The following is a 22,255-nucleotide window of genomic DNA, read 5'->3' as shown; positions in this document are numbered from 1 at the left end:
AGAGCGGCCCCGGCGAGGCGCTCCCTCTCTCCCGAGCAGCCATAGAGAAGGCAGCTCACTATTTGACAGGGGAGGAAGCGGGTGCGCGGCCTGGGGCGAGCAGGGCCGGGGATGGAACATTATTTCGCAGGGCCGCGCAGGCCTCAGCTCCTGCCCTCTCCGGTCTCTCAGGAGATTGATGGCGGCGCCGGCCAATAGGAAGGCGCGGGACAGGGGGCGCCGCCAATGGGCGCGGGGCGGGGGCGAGTGGGGCGGGGCGGCTCCGGGCGCAGCCATGCTCCGCCGCTCGCTCTGGCTCTGCCTCTGCCTCTGCTCCGGCCCGGCCCGCGGTGAGTGCGAGCGGCCCCGGCACCCCGGCCCGCTGCCTTTCCACTCCGTACACCCCGAGACGGCTGCGTGTCCCCCTCCTGCCCCCCCAATCCGCCTGCATTCCCCTCAGTGACCTCCTGCACCCCAATCCGGCTGCTTTCCCCTCAGCGCACCCCGGCCCCGGGGCATTCCCCCTCCTGCCCCCCAAATCCGCCCGCCTTTCCTCCCCGTGCACCCCGACCCGGGCGCGTTTCCCCTCCTGCGGTCCCAATCCAGGTGCATTTCCCCTCAGTGCACCCCAATCTGGGTGCATTTCCCCTAAATGTACCTCAATCTGGGTGCATTTCCCCTCAGTGCACCCCAATCTGGGTGCATTTTGCCTCCTGCAGTCCCAATCCAGGTGCATTTCCCCTCAGGGTACCCCAATCTGGGTGCATTTTGTCTCCTGCACCCCAGTCTGGGTGCATTTCCCCTCAGTGCACCCCAATCTGGGTGCATTTTGCCTCCTGCACCCAAATCTGGGTGCATTTTGCCTCCTGCAATCCCAATCCAGGTGCATTTCCCCTCAGGGTACCCCAATCTGGGTGCATTTTGTCTCCTGCACCCCAGTCTGGGTGCATTTCCCCTCAGTGCACCCCAATCTGGGTGCATTTCCCCTCCTGCACCCCAATCCAGCTGCGTTTTGCCTCCGTGCACCGCGATCCAGCTGCCTTTCCCCTCGGTGCCCCCCAGCCCCAGTGCATTTCCCCACCCAGCACCCCAATCCGCCTGCCTTTCCCCCCCATGCACCCCGAGCCGGGTGCGTTTCCCCTCCTGCAGTCCCAATTCACCTGCCTTTCCCCTCGGTGCACCCCAAGATGGGTGCATTTTGCCTCCTGCACCCCAGTCTGGGTGCATTTCCCCTCTTACATCCCAATCTGGGTGCATTTTCCCTCGGTGTATTGCAATCCAGATGCATTGCCCCTCCTGCACCCCAGTCTGGGTGCATTTCCCCTCAGGGTACCCCAATCTGCGTGCATTTCCCCTCCTGCACCCCAGTCTGGGTGCATTTTGCCTCCGTGCACCACGATCCAGCTGCCTTTCCCCTCGGGGTCCCCCGGCCCCAGTGCATTTCCCCTCCTGCATCCCAATCCGGGTGCATTTCCCCTCGGTGTACCCCAATCTGGGTGCATTTCCCATCCTGCAATCCCGGTCTGGGTGCATTTCCCCTTGGTATACCCCAATTTGGGTGCATTTCCCCTCCTGCAATCCCAATCTGGGTGCATTTCCCCTTGGTGTATCGCAATCCAGATGCATTTCCCCTCCTGCAATCCCAATCCAGGTGCATTTCCCCTCGGTGTACCCCAGTCTGGGTGCATTTTGCCTCCTGCACCCCAATCCAGCTGCGTTTTGCCTCCGTGCACCACGATCCAGCTGCCTTTCCCCTCAGTGCCCCCCAGCCCCAGTGCATTTCCCCACCCAGCACCCCATCCCAGCTGCATTTCTTTCCAGGGTGCCTCAGCCCAAGCGCGTTTCCCCTCCGTGCACCGCGATCTGGGTGCACGTCACCCCTGTCCCCTCCGCGCTCCAGCTGCATTTTCCCCTTCCCCTCCTGCACCCCAGTCCCAGTGCCTTGCTCCCATCTCCCCTCGCAGCACCCTAGGCTGAACCCGGCTTTCTGGGTCCTCTGGTAGAGGAGCAGAGGAGCGGTAGCTGGGCATTTTCCCTTTTTTCAGGACTTTTCCCTTTTGTTTTCTCTGCCTCTCGCCTCTCTCCGTGCGCGCCCAGGTTTACGCGTCCATGAATATTTGTATTTCCAAGTGCTGAGCCCTGGCGACATCCGCTACATCTTCACTGCCACTCCGGCCAAGGATTTCGGCGGCGTGTTTGTAAGTGTTAAGAACTGGATTTGGCTCATCCTGATATTTCTCCATCGCAGGGGCCTGGGGATTCGAAGCCTGGTATAAGAATGGAGCTAATTGCTCTTCCGTGAGCCTCTGCTTAGGAAGGAGGCACGCGATGGTCACCGCCTCCGGCCTCAGCGGGCTTTCGGAGCGGGAATTTGGTCCCATGTGTCTTCAGGGAGCACGTGCTCCGCTCTTTCCTCCTCCGAGGGCTGAGACAGGCGCGGCCGTGGCCCAGGAGAGCTGGTCGGGCTCCTGTGGGGAACGGCAGAGATCAACCAACCAGTCTGCAGTCTTTCCCTGAATAAACCCGGAATCGGGATGGGGGTGCGGGAGCAGGTTTGCTGGGAAGTAGATGGGCCATGGAGGACTGGAGGAAAAGACACTTCCTGGCTTGGGACATGTCTTCTGGGAGCGGTGGGATGGATGGATGGTGCTGTGCCTCAGTTTCCCCTCCCCGTGGTGACAGCGAGATGTAGGCAAGCCATGGAGCGAGGTCGGGATGGCTCTACAGGTCTGGAAAGGGGCAACAAGCACCCCTAAATCTCCCCAAAAGCCCACAGGGATGAGGAGGGTGTGGGGCAGCGGGGCTGGCCGCGGCGGGGCAGGCGCCGGGAAGCAGCCCCGATCCCTCTTCGCTCAGCCCTGCCCGTCTCCTCCTCGGAGAACACAAGGTACGAGCAGATCCACCTGGTGCCGGCCGATCCCCCCGAAGCCTGCGGAGAGCTGAATAATGGCGTCTTCATCCAGGACCAGATCGCCTTGGTGGAGAGGGGGTACGTCTGGCGTCACAGGAGCCATTTGGGGGGGACCCTCGGGTGGGAGGGGAGCTGCCCGTGGCGCAGGGCCGTGGCCATCACCTCCAGCTTCTTCCCGTGGCTTACCCCGTGTGGGTGCATGAGGAAAACGTGAAGGTGCTCTTACCCCAGAGCGTTTCACGTTGTGTGTCTCTTAGAAAACAGCCTGCACTAAGGCGGAAAAAGCCCCGTTTTATTTTCTTTTTTTTCTGAGGAGAAGGTGGCAAGCGTGGGCAGCCTGTGTCTAAAATACAGACTCGGAGAGGAGCAGGGCTTGGGGGAGGTGTGGGGCGAGGGAGACGGGCCCTGGTTTGGGTGTTTCCAGGCAAGCTCTGGCACTCGGAGGCTTCGTACCCGCCGAGGATCTGCCGGCGGGTGCCGAAGGTTTGTCGCTCTCTGCCCCAGGGGCTGCTCCTTCCTGTCGAAGACGCGCGTGATCCAGGAGCACGGCGGGCGGGCGGTGATCATCGCGGATAACGCCTACGATAACGACAGCTTCTACACGGAGATGATCCAGGACAGCACCAGGCGGACAGCCGACATCCCCGCGCTCTTCCTGCTGGGCAGGGACGGGTGGGTGCCTCGGCCGAGAGACGGCTCCTCTGCCCAAATGCCGAACATCCCACGGGAAGGGCCGAGCGACAGCCTTGTCCCCACAAAACAGGGAGGCCCCAGAGATCAGCGCATCCCAACCGGGCTCAGCGAACCAGATTTTTAGTGAATTCAGTCGTAATTAATCTGCAGAGTCACTCTCTGAGCTGGTTCGTTGTTTGTGCTCATGCCTGAGCTCCTCTCTCCCAACTCACAGAATCCCAGCACGGCAGGGGTTGGAAGGGACCTCTGGGGGTCACCCAGCCCAACCCCCTGCCCAAGCAGGGTCACCCAGAGCAGGCTGCACAGCACCGCGGCCAGGCGGGGCTGGAATATCTCCAGAGAAGAAGACTCCCCAGCCTCCCTGGGCAGCCTGGGCCAGGGCTCCGTCACCCTCAGAGGGAAGAAGTTCTTCCTCATCTTCAGCTGGAACTTCCTCTGCTTCAGTTTGTGCCCGTTGCCCCTTGTCCTGTCACTGGGCACCACTGGAAAGAGTCTGGCCCCGTCCTCCTGACCCCCACCCTGCAGATATTTAGAGGCATTTCTAAGGTCCCCTCTCAGCCTTCTCTTCTCCAGGCTGAACAAGCCCAGCTCCCTCAGCCTCTCCTCGTAGCAGAGATGCTCCAGTCCCCTCCTCATCCTCGCAGTCCTGCGCTGGACTCTCTCCAGTAGCTCCTCATCTTTCTTGAACTGGGGAGCCCAGCACTGGACACGGGACTCCAGATGGGGCCTCACTAGGGCACAGCAGAGGGGGAGGAGAACCTCCCTTGCCCTGCTGGCCACACTCCTCTTGATGCACCCAAGGATCCCATTGGCTTTCTTGGCACCCTGGGCACACTGCTGGCTCATGGTCACTCTGTCGTCCCCCAGCACTCCCAGTCCCTCTCCACAGAGCTGCTCTCCAGCAGGTCTGCCCCAGCCTGTACTGGTGCCTGGGGTTGTTCCTCCCCAGGTGCAGGACCCTGCCCTTGCCCTTGTTGAACCTCATCAGGTTCCTCTCTGCCCAACTCTCCAGCCTATCCAGGTCTCTCTGGATGGCAGCACAGCCTGCCGGTGTATCCACCACTCCTCCCAGCTTGGTGTTATCAGCAAACTTTGCATCAGCAAACAGCAAACTTGGGCGGCTCACGTGCGCCCATTGCCTTTGTCCTTCCAGGTACATGATCAGACGCTCCCTGGAGCAGCACGGGCTCCCCTGGGCCGTCATCTCCATTCCCGTCAACGTCACCACCATCCCCACGTATGAAATGATGCAGCCCCCTTGGACCTTCTGGTAGCAGCGGCGGGCCATGACCAGCTGAGGACTTCTCTGTGGATCCCAGGAGCTGGCCCCGAGGACCAGGTTTGAGGAGGATCCCACTGCCACGTTCTGCACCAGGGAGATCTTTCTCTGCTGAAGGGCAGCCACCAGTGCCAGCGGTGGGAACCTCAAGCCCGGCACCGAGCACGCTTTGTAGTGACTTTGCAGGAGGGAGGCGATGGCCCAGCGCTTCCCCAAGAAACGTCTTCGTGATGCGCAAGATGCCACCGGTAATTTGTGCGGCTGATTCAGAGGGATGCGTGGGTGAGGTCCAACAGGGATGGGGGGGAGAGCGAGATGCAGGCTTGGTGGGGCTCACCCAACATCTGTATATTTTTGTCTGAGCTAATGAAGTCTGAACAAGTTTTAGAAAAAGGGGAGTTTCTCTTTTTTCATCAGTCAGGGGATGAAGGAACAAATCTCATCCCTGAGCGATGTTTTTCCTAGTAAACTTCCCGAGATGGCTCCTGCAGCCGGGGCCGGGCTTGGCTCGGAGCCCTGTGCAACGTGGATCGGTGACGCAGTGGGGCAGAAACAGCCCCACTGGACAGCGACGCAGAGCCCCCACCTCGGTGGGTGTCTGCTCCCTCATCCCCCGTGTCCCCACCAGGACCAGCCCCTGGATCGCGGCCCTCGCCACCCTCCAGTTCACCAGCACAAACCACACGACCTCACCGGTCGCGGTTTATTACGAACACGGGAGGGGACGTGGCCCCGGGACAAGCAGCGAGGCGCAGGGCCGGCGGCGATGGTAGCGTCGGAGGTGCCCATCTACAGCGTCGCCCTCGGTCCCGCCATCCGGCTGTCACGGGCCTGAAGGACGCGGCAGCAGGAAAACAGCTCCCCAAAATCCAAGAGAGGTGGAAAATACCCCGGGCGCATCCCCAACCTGCTGCCTGGCCGTTGCTCGGAGCCGTCTTCTCCCTCCGGCCGCGTGGCCTACAGACCAGGATGGATGACACCACTCAGCTGCTGGTGACATTCTCCATGGCGAGTGCGTGAAGCTCGGTGCGGGGAAGCAGCCGGCACCACGCCGCGTCCACGGGCACAGCGGCTCCCGCTCGGGCGCATCCTCCGGCAGGACGGCTCGCGCTCTGCAAAATCCAAAACATCTTCTGGGTTTTGGACGGTGACTTCGCGTACACAACGCCGTACCCCGTGTTGGCTCGGAGCTGGCAGCAGCCTGGCTGTTCCCCTCCCCGAAAACCCCGCTGCATGGGGCTTCGCGTCGTGTAAAGGATGGGGCCGAGGCAGGAAGGAGGCACCTGCCAGGGCTGGCTCCGCTCTTCCCGCTGGATTTGGGCATCTGAGCACCCATGAGGTGTCTCTGTCCCACCAGCAAAATCCTTTAGCCCCCCGCTGCTCGCCAAGGCGTGGAATGGAGTATATATAAGGACCCCAGCTCCTTAAGTGTGTAGATAGTGCTAATATAGACATTAAATAGTACCCCTCGTGCACAAACACACGTACAGACACGCACACGGTCCCCTCGTCCCTGCGGGGTAGGAAAGGACGCGCTCCTCCGCACCCGCGGCTGGCACAGACACGGCGGAGCGGCCTCGGAGGCCGCAAGGCGACCACCGTGACGTCCCCTACCCCAGCCCGGGGGCTGGCCGGACCCTGCTCTCCTCCGGCCTCCCCTGCAAGCACCGATGGGGACGGGGACGCGGCGGGGGGCCACCGGCTCGCAGCCTGTCTCTCAGGGATGGCCCAACACATGGACGGCGGGAGCGGGGCCTCCCCGGCTCTGCCAGAGCTCCGCACCCACCGCCGGCACGCGGGCTCCCACCCGACCCCACAACACAACCCTGTTCCTAGTATTAAAGCTGCTGCCTCTCGAGGATCCCCGCCCCGTCCCTTCCCTTCTTCCTCTCGCCCGGGACCGGGATCAAACGTCGGTCATCTCGTCCTCCAGCTCAGCATCGTCCGTCTCCCCTTCGCCCTCCTCTTCTTCATCCGACGTCACGTCGGCGTCGTCGGCTTGCGCTAGGCACTTGGGACACGAGCAGGTAAACAAGTAGTTCTCCCTGGCAGAAGGGAAGGAAGGAGGAGAACAGACTGATGGCATGGAGATAGGCACAACCCCACGACTGCTGCCGAGCAGGGGGCCGGGACAGAGCAGCCGGGAAGGGGCCAGAGGGGTCAAACCTGGAGGGCTTTGGGGGTTCGGTCCTGCTGGGCTCAGGTGGGGTGGAGGGAGTCTGGGCGGAGAGGGGGATTTCTCGGCCCTGCGGGGGTGATGGGACACAGGGACGGGGACCATCAGCAGGAACCCCCACCCTTCAAGGGCGGAGAAGGAAAAGGAAGGTGGGTGAGGACAGCAAGGGTTGGCAGGAGCCAACTGCAGAGCAGGGACACCAAACCCCGAGTCCCTGGGGCTACAGCCCACAAGCAGGGAGCTTCCGAGACGAGTCCCCCACGGCCTGAGGGTCAGCATGGGACAGAGCTGGAGCTGTGGGAGCGGGGCCAGAGGATGCCCCAGCAATGGTGCGAGGGCTGGAACCCCTCTGCTGGGAGGAAAGGCTGGGAGAGCTGGGGCTGCTCAGCCTGGGGAGGAGAAGGACAAGGGGAGACCTTAGAGCAGCTGCCAGTGCCTGGAGGGGCTGTGAGAGAGCTGGAGAGGGGCTGGGACAAGGGCAGGGGGTGATGGGACAAGGGGGGATGGCTTTGAGCTGAGAGAGGGGAGATTTAGGTGAGATCAAGAAAGAAATCCTTTACTGTGGGGGCGGTGAGGCCCTGGCCCAGGCTGCCCAGAGAAGCTGTGGCTGCCCCCTCCCTGGCAGGGTTCAAGGCCAGGTCGGATGGAGCTCTGAGCGACCTGGGCTGGTGGAAGATGTCCCTGCTCATGGCAGGGGAGTTGGAACCAGATGATCTTTAAGGTCCCTTCCCACCCAAACCATTCTATGATCCTACAGTGGCAGCATGGACAAAGCCCAGAAGCACCACGTGCTGTCTGCGCACCCTCCCAGGAGCACACCAGCTGGCACACCAGCCCGTGGACAGCCACGTGTCAGGGCACGCACAGGGCAGGGCCCAAGGTGGGGACGCAGCCCAGGCTGACTTGCTGGGGGTGCAAAGCGGTGCCATTTTCCCCCCAGGTTCCTCCAAGAAGCCCCTACCTGAGTATCTTGTTGCGGCTGTGTCTGCTGCGCTCCCTCTGACAGCAGTCTAAGTAACTGATGCAGATCTCCTGCGAGCAAAGAGAAAGAAGCCGGGCTGAGACACCCGCAGAATCACAGAATGGTCAGGGCTGGAAGGGACCTCTGTGGGTCACCCAGCCCAACCCCCTGCCCAAGCAGGGTCACCCAGAGCAGGCTGCACAGCACCGCGGCCAGGCGGGGCTGGAATATCTCCAGAGAAGGAGACTCCACAGCCTCCCTGGGCAGCCTGGGCCAGGGCTCCGTCACCCTCAGAGGGAAGCAGCTCTTCCTCATCTTCAGCTGGAGCTTCCTCTGCTTCAGTTTGTGCCTGTTGCCCCTTGTCCTGTCGCTGGGCACCACTGGAAAGAGTCTGGCCCCGTCCTCCTGACCCCCACCCTGCAGATATTTAGAGGCATTTCTAAGGTCCCCTCTCAGCCTTCTCTTCTCCAGGCTGAACAAGCCCAGCTCCCTCAGCCTCTCCTCGTAGGAGAGAGGCTCCAGTCCCCTCCTCATCCTCGTAGCCCTGCGCTGGACTCTCTCCAGTAGCTCCTCATCTTTCTTGAACTGGGGAGCCCAGAACTGGACACAGCACTGCAGATGGGGCCTCCCCAGGGCAGAGGGGGAGGAGAACCTCCCTCGCCCTGCTGCCCACACTCCTCTTGATGCACCCCAGGATCCCATTGGCCTACTTGGCACCCAGGGCACGCTGCTGGCTCATGGTCACCCTGTCGTCCCCCAGCACTCCCAGTCCCTCTCCACAGAGCTGCTCTCCAGCAGGTCCGCCCCAGCCTGTCCTGGTGCCTGGGGTTGTTCCTCCCCAGGGGCAGGACCCTGCCCTTGCCCTTGTTGAACCTCATCAGGTTCCTCTCTGCCCAACTCTCCAGCCTGTCCAGGTCTCTCTGGATGGCAGCACAGCCTGCCGGTGTATCCACCACTCCTCCCAGTTTGGTGTTGTCAGCAAACTGGCTGAGGGTGCACTCTGCCATGCTGCAATGACGCCCAAGGTTTACGCAGGCCGTGCTGTCTCACCTCTCCCGCTTCGATGTCCTCCAGAGCTGTCAGATGCAGGAGGAAGTTGTTTTCTGGGAAGGATGTTTCAGCATTGGGGATGCAGCTGTGGTTACCTACAGGGAAGACGGGACACAGCTGTGAGGGCATCTCCAGAGGAAGCAGAAGGCAGAGCCAGGGTCGGAGACCCCACCGAGCTCGGGGGGCTTGTGCCTGCCCTTCCGTGTGGCCCGGGCACGGAGGAGCCAGTGCCTCCAACTGGGAGGGCCACAGTCTGGCTAAGGATAAGGCAGCACAATGCTGCGGCCACCCCATCTGCCCTGGGGACACCAGTATGACACTCGCCACTCAGAGTGGGGACAAGGGTGTCGCGCGGAGCAAGGCCAGGGCTCTCCCTCAGACCCCCCAAAAACCACTCGGAGAGAGTGAGCTGTCCTGGATCACCCCCAGGACCGCACAGCACCATCCCCTGCCCCCAGGTGCTGGAAGAGGGATGCACAGGGCAGCGCTTCTCCCCCACTTCCCGGCTCTCCCGGCAGCCAGCCCCCAGGGCCTGCTGGGCCCCGCTCTGCCGTTAACGCTGAGGAGTGGAAGAAGACAGCTCTGGGTGCTGGGACATCCTCTCCGACGTCCCCACGGCCCGGTCAAGAACGGCTCCCTCCCTCAGCAGTTTGTTCAGCTCCGTTTTGCTCAGGCAAGGTTGGGGACGGTCTCTTTGCTAACCGCCCATGTGGCACCCGAGTCCCACCCACGCCAGGACGGACCACTTCACAGGTAGGTGAGACCCCCACAGAGCAGCCAGGCTCCACGGCAGCACCCACCCCACCCCACCCACCGATGGGAAGCGTAAACCCCTTTCTCCAGAGGCTTTTAGGAAGAAGTGAGCCCGTGTAGCACAGCGCATCTCCCTCCTCGCTACTAGTCTTCCTCCCAGTCCCTGCGTTACTTACAGCAGCTCTGGAGCACGTAGAGACCCGACCCCTCGCAGTTCAGGAACTCTCCCGACTCTGTGGCGGAGAGAGGGGGTTAGAGCTTTGCACGGGCCGTTCCGGCTCTTCCACGCGCGCAGCTCAGCGCGAGCACCACGGGATATCCACCAACGCCGAACGCACCCAGCCAACGCTGCGTTGGGGGCCGGGTGTCGGAGGGCGGTTTCTGACGCACCCTTCCCTACCCCACAGAATCACAGAATGGTCAGGGCTGGCAGGGACCTCTGTGGGTCACCCAGCCCAACCCCCTGCCCAAGCAGGGTCACCCACAGCAGGCTGCACAGCACCGCGGCCAGGCGGGGCTGGAATATCTCCAGAGAAGGAGACTCCACCGCCTCCCTGGGCAGCCTGGGCCAGGGCTCCGTCACCGGGAGGGGATGGAGGACATGAAGATTTGCATCCTCAGTTCAAGCGTGCGCTCCCTGGCCTGTCCCTGTACTCATGCAGCTACACCAGTCAAAAAGGGGATGAATGGGTCTTTGAACATTCAGCATACACGGGATTTCCCTGCGGGCATCCCTCCGGATCAGCCACCCCGCCACGCCGCAGGGCGTGCTGCCCACAAGCACGGACCTGCCCTACTCACGCCGCAAGCCAAAGGCAGCGGGCACGGCTCGCACGGACCAGGGGAAGCGGGATCTCCCAGCCCCCAGCAGGAATCCCTCCCAGTCCCTGAATCCTGGGAAGAGTCTCCAGCAGCAGAAACTCCACCAGGCTCTGGTGCAGCCTGCTGTAGGTGACCCTACTTCAGCAGGGGGGTTGGACTAGATGACCCACAGAGGTCCCTTCCAACCCCTGCCATGCCGGGATTCTGTGAAACAGCGCTGCGTGACGCTGCCCACGGCCGCTTCCAAGCCTCACCCTTCTCGATGTCCTTGTAGAGCTGGTCGATGAAGGCGTCCAGCTCCTCTCGCTGCAGCATGGGGAGATCCAGGGCATCGCAAGCGTGCACCCACTGGCTCAGAGAGCTGTCGGGAAGCAGAGGGACATCGTTACAGGCCCACAGCGCTGCTGGCACGTGGTGAGACCTCGCAGGGGGAACTAAAGGTTAAATTCAGTGGCTCCGAGTGGCCGAGGTCTGGCAGAGGGACAGCAAAGGGATGGGCACAGGCAAGACGAAGGACTGGTTTTAATTTTGCCTCTCCAACCCCATCTCTCACATCTGAACCCAGCCCAGCGTGGATTCATGGACTGTACATGCTCTCCATGCCACATCTCTGCTGCCCTGCAAGGAGCACCCAGAAAGCCCCATTACCTTGTTCCTATGCCTTGGCCATTGGTCCCAACGAGGGCAAAGAGGGATCGAAAGCCTTCTGGAGTGAACCACTGCAGAAGGGAGACGAGAAAGCAGCTGAGCCCAGGCCAGCCTGTGGCAGCACCCCACTCTGCAAGCACTCAAATCCCACAGGGAGCTTTGGGGGGGAGCAAGGAACGGGCAGAGTCCCAGGGGAAGCCCTGGCCTTCGGGGCAGATGTGACCCAGGGGGGCTGGCGCCAAGCGAAGGGTCCTGCCATGCTCTGGGCTCAACTCACCCTGCTGAGATATTCATCGTAAAGGGCTTCGGTGAAGAGCAACCGCAGCAGCTCCAGCTGGCCCTGGCAGGAGATGGCAACACCGTCAGCACAGGGAGACGCGGCTGGGAGTCAGACCCAGGCTGACAGCTGAGGCCGGCATGGGCTAGAAGGCCCAAGAGTCAGGCTCCTCATCCTTCCCTGCGAGGCTGGAGGCTGCTGCCCTCAGAGTGGCGAAAGCCACCTATTTTAGCAGAAAACCTCATCTATTCAGCACCTAAATATCACCCTGTCCCAGCCCACAGCAGAAGCATCCCCATCACAGGAACGAGCAGTGTGTCCCACTGCAGCACAAGCCCAAAGCCCTCTAAGCAAACAGATTCCTCTCTGTCAGGTCAGCCAGTCCCTAATGGGGGGCTTTGTGCCCCCACTTCGAGCCTGGGATTTCCAGTGTCTCCCATCCCAGCTGTAACGGGGCCTCTGCACCCGTGGGCTCGCAGACGCAGGCAGGGAGAGGGCAGGCTCACACATCCAAGCGTTGCCAGGCTCCTACCTTAAATTTGTCCCCCAGCAGCTTGTGCACAATCTCCTCTTCTTCGTTTGCCGTTTTATTGCAGAACTGGGAGAAGGCCTTGATCCACCACTCCTTGTCTTTGGCCTGACAAAGGAACCAAGCAAAGACATCGCATCAACACTGCCAGGAGAGAGGGAGGAGAGGACAAGCCCCGCGGAGCTCAGAGGCACTCAGCCTGCTGCCCACCAGGAGCAGCTGCATGCTGGTAGTTCACTGTCAGAATGAACACCGAGAAAGCCAGGCCAAAGAAACAGAGCCAAAGGAAAGGTTCAGTTACAGAATCATGGAATGGTTTGGGTTGGAAGGGACCTTGAAGATCATCTGCTTCCAACCCCCCTGCCATGAGCAGGGACATCTCCCACCAGACCAGGGTGCTCAGAGCTCCATCCAACCTGGCCTTCAACCCTGCCAGGGAGGGGGCAGCCACAGCTTCTCTGGGCAGCCTGGGCCAGAGCCTCACCACCCTCAGGGGGAAGAATTTCTTCCTAATCTCTAATCTAAATCTGCCCTCTTTTAGTTTAGAGCCGTTCCCCCTTATCCTATCCCTACACACCCTTGTGAAAAGCCCCTCTCCATCCTTCCTGTCGGCCCCTCCAGGCACTGGCAGCTGCTCTAAGGTCACCCCGGAGCCTTCTCTTCTCCAGACTGAACAGCCCCAGCTCCCTCAGCCTGTCCTCGCAGGAGAGGTGCTCCAGCCCTCGGATCATCTTCGTGGCCTCCCCTGGCCCTGCTCCAACCCATCCATGTCCTTCCTATGCTGGGGGCCCCAGAGCTGGACGCAGGACTCCAGGTGGGGTCTGAGGAGAGCGGAGTCAAGGGGCAGAATCTCCTCCCTCACCCTGCTGCCCACGCTGCTCTTGGTGCAGCCCAGGGTACGGGTGGCTTTCTGGGCTGCCAGCGCACATCGCCGGCTCGTGTTGAGCTTCTCATCCACCAGTACCCCCAAGTCCTTCTCCTCAGGGCTGCTCTCGAGCCACTCTCCGCCCAGCCTGTGCTTGTGTTTGGGGTTGCAAACACAAGTACATATAAATAGTTCTAACAAGTACATAAAATAGTTCTAACTATTTTGGTATGGAAAAAAGACCTCCTTGGCTCAGAACATAGGAACCTCCTTTACTGCCTGCTGTCTCCATGACCAGGGACCACTAGATGTTGAAATCTATTCAAGCAGGACCCCGCCAGTTGCCAGAGAAGAGGTCAGTCCTTGGGAATAACAGCCACAATGGGTTGAGGAAACCACACACTGGTAGCTGTGGCTCCAAACCGCAGACGTACCTGTTTGACGGTGGCGACCATCCGGGCCATCAACATGATGCTGGAAGTCTCCGGAGGATAATGCATGTTTCTAGGGGATAAGAACGAAGAAAAGCGATGAGCAGATCAATGCCAGCATGGAAATAAAAACTGGAGGGAGGCAGAGGCAGCTGCCGTGCAAGCAGTCAGGCCTTCTCTCATCCATCACACCGAAGCAGCCAGTGCAGCATCGCTGCGTGGGGATCCAGCGCTGCTTGGGGCAAGGAGAAGCCCGCACCCACCTGCCTGCTCTAACCACACAAATAATCCCCTGCCATCCTGCTCAGTTAGAGCCTGGGTCCCACACAAAGCCCGAGACTGCAGTGAGAGCTGTAGTCCGTGACGAGCTGGGGATGTTGCTTCTCCCCTCTGTGCCCATTTTGTCAGCTGCAAGCAGGGGCAGCAATTTATGTACCCGCAGGGGTGCTACGAGGAGGATCTCCCAGAGGCTGGAGATCTGCAGGAGCGCTACAAAACTGCAGGAGTGAGGGATGCGCAGCTCAGTGTTTTGTAGCTCTACTGGGAGAAAAACAACTACTGAGCTGTGTGTCTGAACCCTCGCGCTGCCAACACAAATTCACCCACTGCCCAGCCAGCAGGCACAGCCGGCCAGTGTCCCACGGCCACCACCACCCTCCAGCCACCCTACGCAGGGATGCAAAGCAAGGATGGTCCTCAGCCCCGGTCCCACGCAGTGTCACCCAGCCCAGGAAAGCCACCCCCTCTGCCTGTGAAGCATCAGGCAGGTTGCTCCCCTACCTCCATGCTTCCTGCAGCTTGTTGAGGGGGTGCGTGGGGTCATCACGGGACGGGCCAAGGCAGAGGACCTGGTGGTACTGCTCCAAAGCGGCCTGCCTGCATTCAGCGCTGCAGTATGTCACCTAGAGCGAGGGGAACAGCACCCAGCACTGGCTACAGCAGCAGGAAAAGGGGGGTCCTAGGCCCAGCTGTGCCCCCTCCCTGACCATATGAGCCCCAGCTCATCGTGATGCAGAAGGAAAAAGCAGACACCCATCTCGGGGCAGCGCAAGTGCCTGGCTAGATGCTGCAAAGGAGTTGGTGATCCCAACAAGACCACGGTCCCTCCCGGCAGCCCCGTACCTGGCACCGGGGACACTGCTGGTGCAGGTCTTTCCGGATGCTGCACTGCTCCGGGTGAGGCAGCACCAGCGAGCTCTTCCCCAGCAGCCGCTGGGCGTTTTCCTCCGCCGTCTCCAAAGCCCGCAGGCAGTGATCGCAGGCTGTGGGGTGACAAGATGGACGGACACCACAGTCAGAAAAGGGGCCAGGGCAAGACAGCACGAAAGCCAACCGTGCCCTGGGCTGCATCCCCAGCAGCGTGGACATAGGGCGAAGGAGGGGGTTCTGCCCCTCTGCCCCGCTCTGCTGAGACCCCCCCGGGAGTCCTGCGTCCAGCTCTGGAGCCCTCAGCACAGGACAGAGCTGGAGCTGTGGGAGCGGGGCCAGAGGAGGCCCCAGCAATGATGCGAGGGCTGGAACCCCTCTGCTGGGAGGAAAGGCTGGGAGAGCTGGGGCTGCTCAGCCTGGGGAGGAGAAGGACAAGGGGAGACCTTAGAGCAGCTGCCAGTGCCTGGAGGGGCTGCGAGAGAGCTGGAGAGGGGCTGGGACAAGGGCAGGGAGTGATGGAACAAGGGGTGATGGCTCCAAGCTGAAAGAGGGGAAATTTAGACAGGATATAAAGAAGAAATTCTTTACCCTGAGGGCGATGAGGCCCCAGCCCAGGCTGCCCAGTGAAGCTGTGGCTGCCCCCTCCCTGGCAGGGTTGAAGGCCAGGTTGGACGGGGCTGGGAGCAGCGTGGGCTGGTGGAAGGGGTCCCTGCCCGTGGCAAAGGGGTTGGGACTGGGTGGTCTGTCAGGTCCCTTCCCACCCAACCAGTCTGTGACTCTACGACGTGATCCCGTGACTGGCCCCAACACCATCTCCAGGCTGGAGGCACCAGTCTCCTCCCGCTCCCTCCACAGTAAAGACCATTTCTGCTGGATTTCACCCCCCCCCAGCCCTCATGCTCTGCCCTGTAACGCTGGGCAGGGTTTAGGGGCCATCCCCACGCTGCTGGGCCCGCAACGGAACTCAGCAGACAGCAGGGCCTAGGCAGAACAAAAATAAAAGTTTAAAACCCTGCTCTTACAAACCTCCCCCCTCAGCTCACCTCGGTAGTTGTACAGGGCGTTCCAGAGGAACTGCGACGACGCCACCGGCCTCTCCACGAAGATGGTTTCCCCTTTGCGGATGTTTTTGGTGGCGAACAAGCCCTTCCCCTGCCGAGGGAGAAGGCGCGGGGTCGGGGAAGCCCGAAACCCACCCGTGGGCTGAGGGTGCCCCGCCTGAGGGGAGGCTGCCGCGGTTTCACCCCCTTTTCCCCCCTCAAAAATGGGCCCCTGGGCAGCGTGAGGGAAGGGCGGGACCCCCGCGGCCCCCGGGCTCACCTTGGCGCTGCTGACGAACCGCGCCTCCGCCGCAGCCCCGGCCCCCGCCGCGGCGGCCATCTTCGGGCGGCCACTTCCCCGCTCCGACCCGCCGGGGGCGGGCAGCGCCTCTCCCTCTTCCTCCTCCTCCTCTTCCTCCTCTCCCTCCTCCTCCTCCTCTTCCTCCTCCTCCTCTTCCTCCACCGCCACCCCGCGCCAAGATGGCGGCCGCGCCGCCCCCTCAGAGGTCCGCGCCCGCCATCGCCCCCCTCAGCCCGCCGGCCGCCATCTTACCCCTCCCCTCAGCCGAAAAACACCACAAAAAAAGCCCCGAAACGGGGCTGAGGCGCTTCCACAGGCAAGCGAAAACAAGCAGGAGGTTGGCTGCCTCTCCTCTGTTAATTATTATTATTATTTTTTAACCCTGCAGCCGGGGGGGAGGGAATAGCCTTCGTATAGTGTCCGGTGGGGACCAGGTAGCCCCTCACAGGGCGAGGGGACGTGGCCACCTGCGCGCCCAAAACTGGCCCAGCTTAACCAAAAAAAAAAACCCATCAAAACACGCTAATGCGGCCCCTGTGCCATCGCTACCTCCTGCCAGGCTGTCCGCAAACGCCTAAAACGCGGGAAAACGCAGATTTTAGTTGTGTTTCCTAATTCACACCGGCGCTGCCTGCGCCTGTGCGTAGCCCGGTCCTCATCAACCCGGCAGTGGGGTTGGGAATATGGGGACAGATTGACATTTGGGGCGTTTTCGGGTGTTTTGGTGTCACTAGATGTCACTGTCGGCTCGCGGCGGGGACACGGCAGCGGGTGGCGATGGCCCGGCTGGGTCCCACCGCCGCCATGGCCATGGCCAGGCCACAGGCATGGCGGGAGCATGGCCGCAGGCCGGCACCTCCCCGGCCACTCGGCCCGGCGACAAGGGACAGACAAACAGCCAGGGACACCGTCCCCAGCTGTATTTTTGGGGTCTGGCCCCGGTGAAGCCGGCAGCGGTTGTGCGGGGCAGTGCCCCACCACCCAACACCCATCCCACGGGTCCACCAGGACCAAGACACAGCTGGAGCAATGCTGCCTTATGACTCCTATTCCAATTACATCTTCATATTAATAGCAGGAAGATGAGCCATTAGTGTAACAACAGCGTTACGACTCCTGTTTTGCGAAGGTTTCGGTGCTAAGCGGCGGGGTGTTTCATCCAGCGAGCATCAGCTCGGGTCGTGGCCCAGGCAGCAACACTTCCAAGCCTCCTCCATGTCTCCAGACAAGCCCTGGTGCCCACGGCATTAATTATTTAAAAGTATTTGAGAAACTGGACTGGGTCCTGCACGTGGGTCGGGGCAGCCCCAAACACCAGTACAGGCTGGGCAGAGAGTGGCTGGAGAGCAGCCCTGAGGAGAAGGACTTGGGGGTACTGGTGGATGAGAAGTTCAACACGAGCTGGCAATGTGCGCTGGCAGCCCAGAAACCACCCGTACCCTGGGCTGCATCAAGAGCAGTGTGGGCAGCAGGGCGAGGGAGGGGATTCTGCCCCTTGACTCCGCTCTCCTCAGACCCCACCTGGAGTCCTGCGTCCAGCTCTGGGGCCCCCAACATAAGAAGGACATGGATGGGTTGGAGCGGGGCCAGAGGAGGCCACGAAGATGATCCGAGGGCTGGAGCACCTCTCCTCCGAGGACAGGCTGAGGGAGCTGGGGCTGTTCAGCCTGGAGAAGAGAAGGCTCCGGGGTGACCTTAGAGCAGCTGCCAGTGCCTGGAGGGGCCGACAGGAAGGATGGAGAGGGGCTTTTCACAAGGGGGTGTAGCGATAGGACAAGTAGGAACGGCTCTAAACTAGAAGAGGGCAGATTTAGATTAGAGATTAGGAAGAAATTCTTCCCCATGAGGGTGTTGAGGCCCTGGCCCAGGTTGCCCAGAGAAGCTGTGGCTGCCCCTTCCCTGGCAGGGTTCAAGGCCAGGTTGGATGGAGCTCTGAGCACCCTGGTCTGGTGGAAGATGTCCCTGCTCATGGCAGGGGGGTTGGAACCAGATGATCTTCAAAGTCCCTTCCAACCCAAACCATTTTATGATTCTATGATTCTTTGTCTGCAGAGCGTGAGGGGAACCTTCTCCTGGACTTGAGTTTGCTGAAGCGTCAGAGCTGCGCAGAAGGTTTGCCCGCGGACAGAGATGGGATCTCCGGAGCGGCAGCCTGAACCCGAGCACCCCGTGTTTACCAGACGTCAGGTTTCATGCAATAAATGTAGTTCTATCTCTGCAGGAACTGGCCGAGAGATAATAACTCGTGTTATCTACTTTCACCCATGATATGGGGTCACCAATCAATTTCCGAAAACACTTCTTTTTTTAGCATTTTTGTGCAGAACAGCTTATTAAGAAAAAAATCCTCAAACTCAAACTTTTGGGAAGGATGAAAATAAGTTGGGGTGGGGTTTTTTTTTAGAGTAATTTCAACTGAAAATGAAAAAAAGAGTAGTTGGAAATGTGTTTTCCTTCTGGTTTGTTTGACACTTGCAGGTTTTCAGCTGATCTGTTTAAAAGCTGTTCTTGCTCCATTCCGAATGCTCAAGCTTGAGACGAGCGCACAGGTTTACCAGCAAACACGCAAGTGTGAGGGGAAAAAACCTGCTTTTGTATTTGTATTGGCACGTCAGGAATGAAAACGTGTGAGAAGAAATCACCCTTTCGAGAAGAAATCACCCTTTGTGACTTCTGCTGTTAGAAGACAGCTGTTACATTTTGACAAAGGTCTTACTGGGACAAGGAAAAGGTGCGTTTCTTTTCTCTTTAATTTCATCTTGGAAACACAGCAAGAAGGATCAGGAACCCATCCCTGGCAGCTGTGGGGCAAGAAGCCATTGAGGCATCGCTGCCTGCTCGGAAACCGAGGAGCTGCCCAACCCTCCCTCCCCCAGCCAGTCCATCTCTTTTCAAAATACACTAGATTTTTATTAAGAAGCAAAGCAAATAAATAAATGACACTATTAAGGGAAAAAAAAAAAGTTATTTCCATAAATAACATTGTAAGAGTAAAGTGATATACAGTGTTCTGGGTCAGAAAGAGACGCAATAAATTATCCTGAGCTGACGGGACGTGGTGCCTGGTACCAGGGCGGACCGAGGAAGGCGAGGTGACAGCCTGAGCGCTGACAGCCTGGCCTAAGAGCACTTAGCTGCTAACACACAGACAGGAGAGGGTCGAGTCCTTAGTCCTGACCCCCCCCCAAGCCCTCCCACCCCCCAGAAACGCTAACAGCGCCGGGTGGTTACACATGTGCTGGCCGAACACCCCGGGTGCCGTTTCCCACGGCACCTGGATGTGTAATGAGGAAAGAACAGAGCCACTGGCGCCGGGGCCAGAATCGGCACATCTGGACGAGGGGCAGGGGGTCGTCTGAAAGGCAGCTTTCCAACCCCTCTGTGCTGCTCTAACAGCCCCAATCCCCTCGGCCAGCCCCAGCGACTCGTTCCCTGCTGCAGCAGCACACGCACTGCCTGGGCGAAGGAAGGCAACGCCAGAAGACGGAGAGACCCACCGGGTTCTGCCCTCCGGGTCTGGGAAGCCGAAACAAAGGCACAAATACACTGAGGCACAGGACAAAAGGAGGCACTTCTGTTCCAGGGGCAGAAGCAGACCCTGGTCATCTTACTGCAAGAGTAAGGATACGGTTTGGGGGTGGGAGCAAAGGGCTTTCCAATTTTCACTTCTTTTTTTTGTTGTTGTTGTTGTCGTGATCTAAGCATCGAACATGGGAGTCAACCAGGAAAAACCATCGGGGAGCTGACTGTCCTCCCAGCACAGGCCTCCCTCCTAGGAGCACACGGCCACACACCACGCGAGTGACCCCGTGTTCGAACGCTCGCAGCCGTCAGAGACACCGTCGGATTGTCACCCCAGCCTCTCTGCTGGAAACTCTTTGTGCGTCCCGGTGCTTCAGGAGCAAACAGGAGACGGCAATGCCTCGCCACAGCTATGGCACCATCAAGGACAACCGGGCTGGTGATGAAGCCCCAGGAATTACGGCACACGGCTACCAAACAGCAGCCAAACAATATTTTGGGGGGGTTCCTCCCAGCCAGCTGCAGTTCGTCCTGTAGCTCCAGCTCTCAGATCAAGAGCGTCATGGCTCGCTTGGACCAAAGCAGCGCAGACGTGCCTGCATCCCCAGCACCTCCCTCGAGCAGCTCAAAACACAACGGTGGCAGCCGAATCTCATCGGCTGGTCAAAGCTCAACGTCCACGGTGTCCTCCTCGTGGTCCTTGATGTCCGTCGAGTCCGCGGTGGCAGGCTGTATCACCCCAAACTGGGATAGCTTTGCCGCCTTCTGCTCCATGCTCTGCTTCCTCCATTTGATCCTCCGGTTCTGGAACCAGACTTTCACCTAGCAGGAAAAACGGCAAGGTCTCCAGGAGCCCCTTCCCCACGGCGGCCGTTGCCACACGTTCCCGAGGCAGATGTCCCCAGAAAGCAGAGTTCCGTAAAGAGGAGGACGTGCCCCTTCTCTGTTTGGGGCAGAGAGCGAGCAGGAGGGGGTGACACTATGGAGGGGAGGACGGTGCTGGGAGAAGGGACCCAGGGAGAGGGGGACGCAGCTGCACAGAGGAGGCTCCGGCCGGGGGAGTGAAGGAGTTGCCTCCCCCAGCTCCTTGGAGCTACTGAACCCATCCCTGGGGCCACGGCTGCCAGATGAGACACCCACCTACCCCCTGCCCCTGTCCCCTGCTCTGCTCACACCCTCCCCGAGCCCCCAGAACCACCCTCGCTTGCTCTCCCTTTTCCCCAGCTGAATTTGGATCCCACCACGGAAGGTCAGGTGTCTCCTTTCTACAAGAAATACACAGCTTGCAGTGGGAGGGGCAGAAGCATACTGGGAAGAGCAGAAAAAACCCTTAAATCCAGTGTCATAAACGGACACTTAAAGCACAAACTGCCTCCAGAGGACCATAACCATGTAGTCCAACCCAGCCTGAACTCTAAAGCAGGCCGGTTTGTGCTCCTCAATGCTTTTTGTTCCACTTCATGGATTAAGAAAAGGGTGTTCCTATTCATAAACCACCTAGACCTATCTTGCATCCCTCCAGGCACGTGGCTTCAACGTCACCTTGCAGCGGGGAGTCCCACGGGTCACTCCGCGTCATGTCCTGCTCCTACCGCACTTCACCACGGAGCAAACCCAGACTCGGGACTTACCTGAGTCTCTGTGAGATGCAGAGTTGCAGCCAGGTCAACTCGCTCCGTGCCCACCATGTACTGCTGCTTGAGGAACTCTTGCTCCAGCCGCTCCAGCTGCTCTGGTTTGAAGACCGTGCGGACCCTCTTCATCTTGCAGGGCCCGCCGGACCTCCAAGGCACAGCGGGGCCCAGCGAGCTGGCCCCTACACAGTGAGACAACTCCAGACCTGCAAGCAAGAAGCAGCCATTGAAGGGGTCTGCATGTTGGAGGCCATTCCTCCAGCCTTGTCGAGGTGCCAAGCCCAGCTTGCTTTGGTTGCAGCCAAAATCCAAACGCAGCTGCTCTATGCACTCAAGGGGGCTGGGAGAAGGTAACACCAAACACGAAAGCAGGGATGTCCCTACCTACACCATCTTATCTAGGCTCCCTTTCCCACAAAAGGTTGGACCAGATGATCTTCTGTGGTCGCTTCCAACCTATTCTGTGGTTCTATGCCTAGGACAGTCCTGGACGTGCAGCCAGACCCAAAGAAGTCAGCGCTCGGTGAGGTGAGCAGGGTCTGACCTCCCTCTGTACAGCATCTTTGTAACAGGACAATAAAGTCCATCAAGAGCTGCTGAACACAAAAGTCCCATCTCTGTCTCAAGAAGCCCCTCGTCACAAACGTCTAAAGGCTGGGGGAGTTCACCCCATGCTGGCCCCCGCTTTCACCCTTCCCTTGACACCTGCAGTCAGCCAGCGTCCAGGAGAAGATGCTGAAGCTGCCAGACTGGCCTGAGGAGGAGAAGAGCCACCAGCCCTCACGCAGGTCCTCATCTGAGACCTTAGACCTTTGGTTGAACGATCCACAAAGTTCCTCCTGTGCAGAGGCATTAGCAGGACTAACAAGTGGATCTGCTCTCAGTCTCCTCTCTAGCTGTGGCCTGATGATAACCATAATTACCTAATTATCATACAATGCAACACCAGCACCGGCATGGCACCAGCCTAAGACCTCCAGCCTAAGAACACGCTGTCTCTGGTTTCTGAAGCCCCCATCCTGCCAGCACAGACGGGGACTTGCACGCATCTGGATGTACGAAAGCAGCCTGCGACTGCTACCCGCAGCCCCTTCCCCAGGACCCCTACGGCTCAGCCCAGCCCTGTCCTCCTGAGGGACCCTCACCCCAGCCAGAGCCCGCTGCCGGGAGGCCATCTGGGATGCTGGGTCTGGGGTTACACCACGGAAACATTGGCGTAGGCTTTGCATGTCTGG

The 22,255-nt window shown here is 60.1% G+C and overlaps 3 protein-coding genes across 3 annotated transcripts; 1 reads left to right on the top strand and 2 right to left on the bottom strand.

The window, feature by feature from the left end:
• Positions 1-252: 252 nt before the first annotated feature.
• PRADC1 (protease associated domain containing 1) lies at positions 253-5,273 on the top strand. Its single transcript, XM_075420241.1, has 5 exons — positions 253-329; positions 2,077-2,177; positions 2,859-2,968; positions 3,395-3,562; positions 4,737-5,273. Exons 1-5 carry the CDS (start codon positions 275-277, stop codon positions 4,855-4,857), a joined length of 555 nt encoding a protein of 184 aa, XP_075276356.1. The 5' UTR covers positions 253-274; the 3' UTR covers positions 4,858-5,273.
• A 189-nt stretch (positions 5,274-5,462) lies between these two features.
• SMYD5 (SMYD family member 5) lies at positions 5,463-15,973 on the bottom strand. Its single transcript, XM_009943863.2, has 13 exons — positions 15,844-15,973; positions 15,567-15,675; positions 14,497-14,636; positions 14,155-14,276; positions 13,378-13,447; positions 12,082-12,186; positions 11,550-11,612; positions 11,273-11,343; positions 10,879-10,985; positions 9,979-10,035; positions 9,050-9,144; positions 8,000-8,070; positions 5,463-6,907 (listed from the first exon to the last, which is right to left on the bottom strand). The coding sequence occupies exons 1-13, from the start codon at positions 15,901-15,903 to the stop codon at positions 6,769-6,771; spliced, it is 1,209 nt and encodes a 402-aa protein (XP_009942165.2). The 5' UTR covers positions 15,904-15,973; the 3' UTR covers positions 5,463-6,768.
• Positions 15,974-20,049: 4,076 nt separating this feature from the next.
• Positions 20,050-21,218, bottom strand: LOC104337876 (homeobox protein not2). Its single transcript, XM_009943865.2, has 2 exons — positions 21,018-21,218; positions 20,050-20,208 (listed from the first exon to the last, which is right to left on the bottom strand). The coding sequence occupies exons 1-2, from the start codon at positions 21,147-21,149 to the stop codon at positions 20,050-20,052; spliced, it is 291 nt and encodes a 96-aa protein (XP_009942167.2). The 5' UTR covers positions 21,150-21,218.
• Positions 21,219-22,255: the final 1,037 nt, after the last annotated feature.

Source organism: Opisthocomus hoazin, chromosome 5 (assembly GCF_030867145.1).
Source record: "Opisthocomus hoazin isolate bOpiHoa1 chromosome 5, bOpiHoa1.hap1, whole genome shotgun sequence".
Taxonomy (NCBI): Eukaryota; Metazoa; Chordata; class Aves; order Opisthocomiformes; family Opisthocomidae; genus Opisthocomus; species Opisthocomus hoazin.
This window is presented reverse-complemented; position numbering and strand designations above follow the sequence as displayed.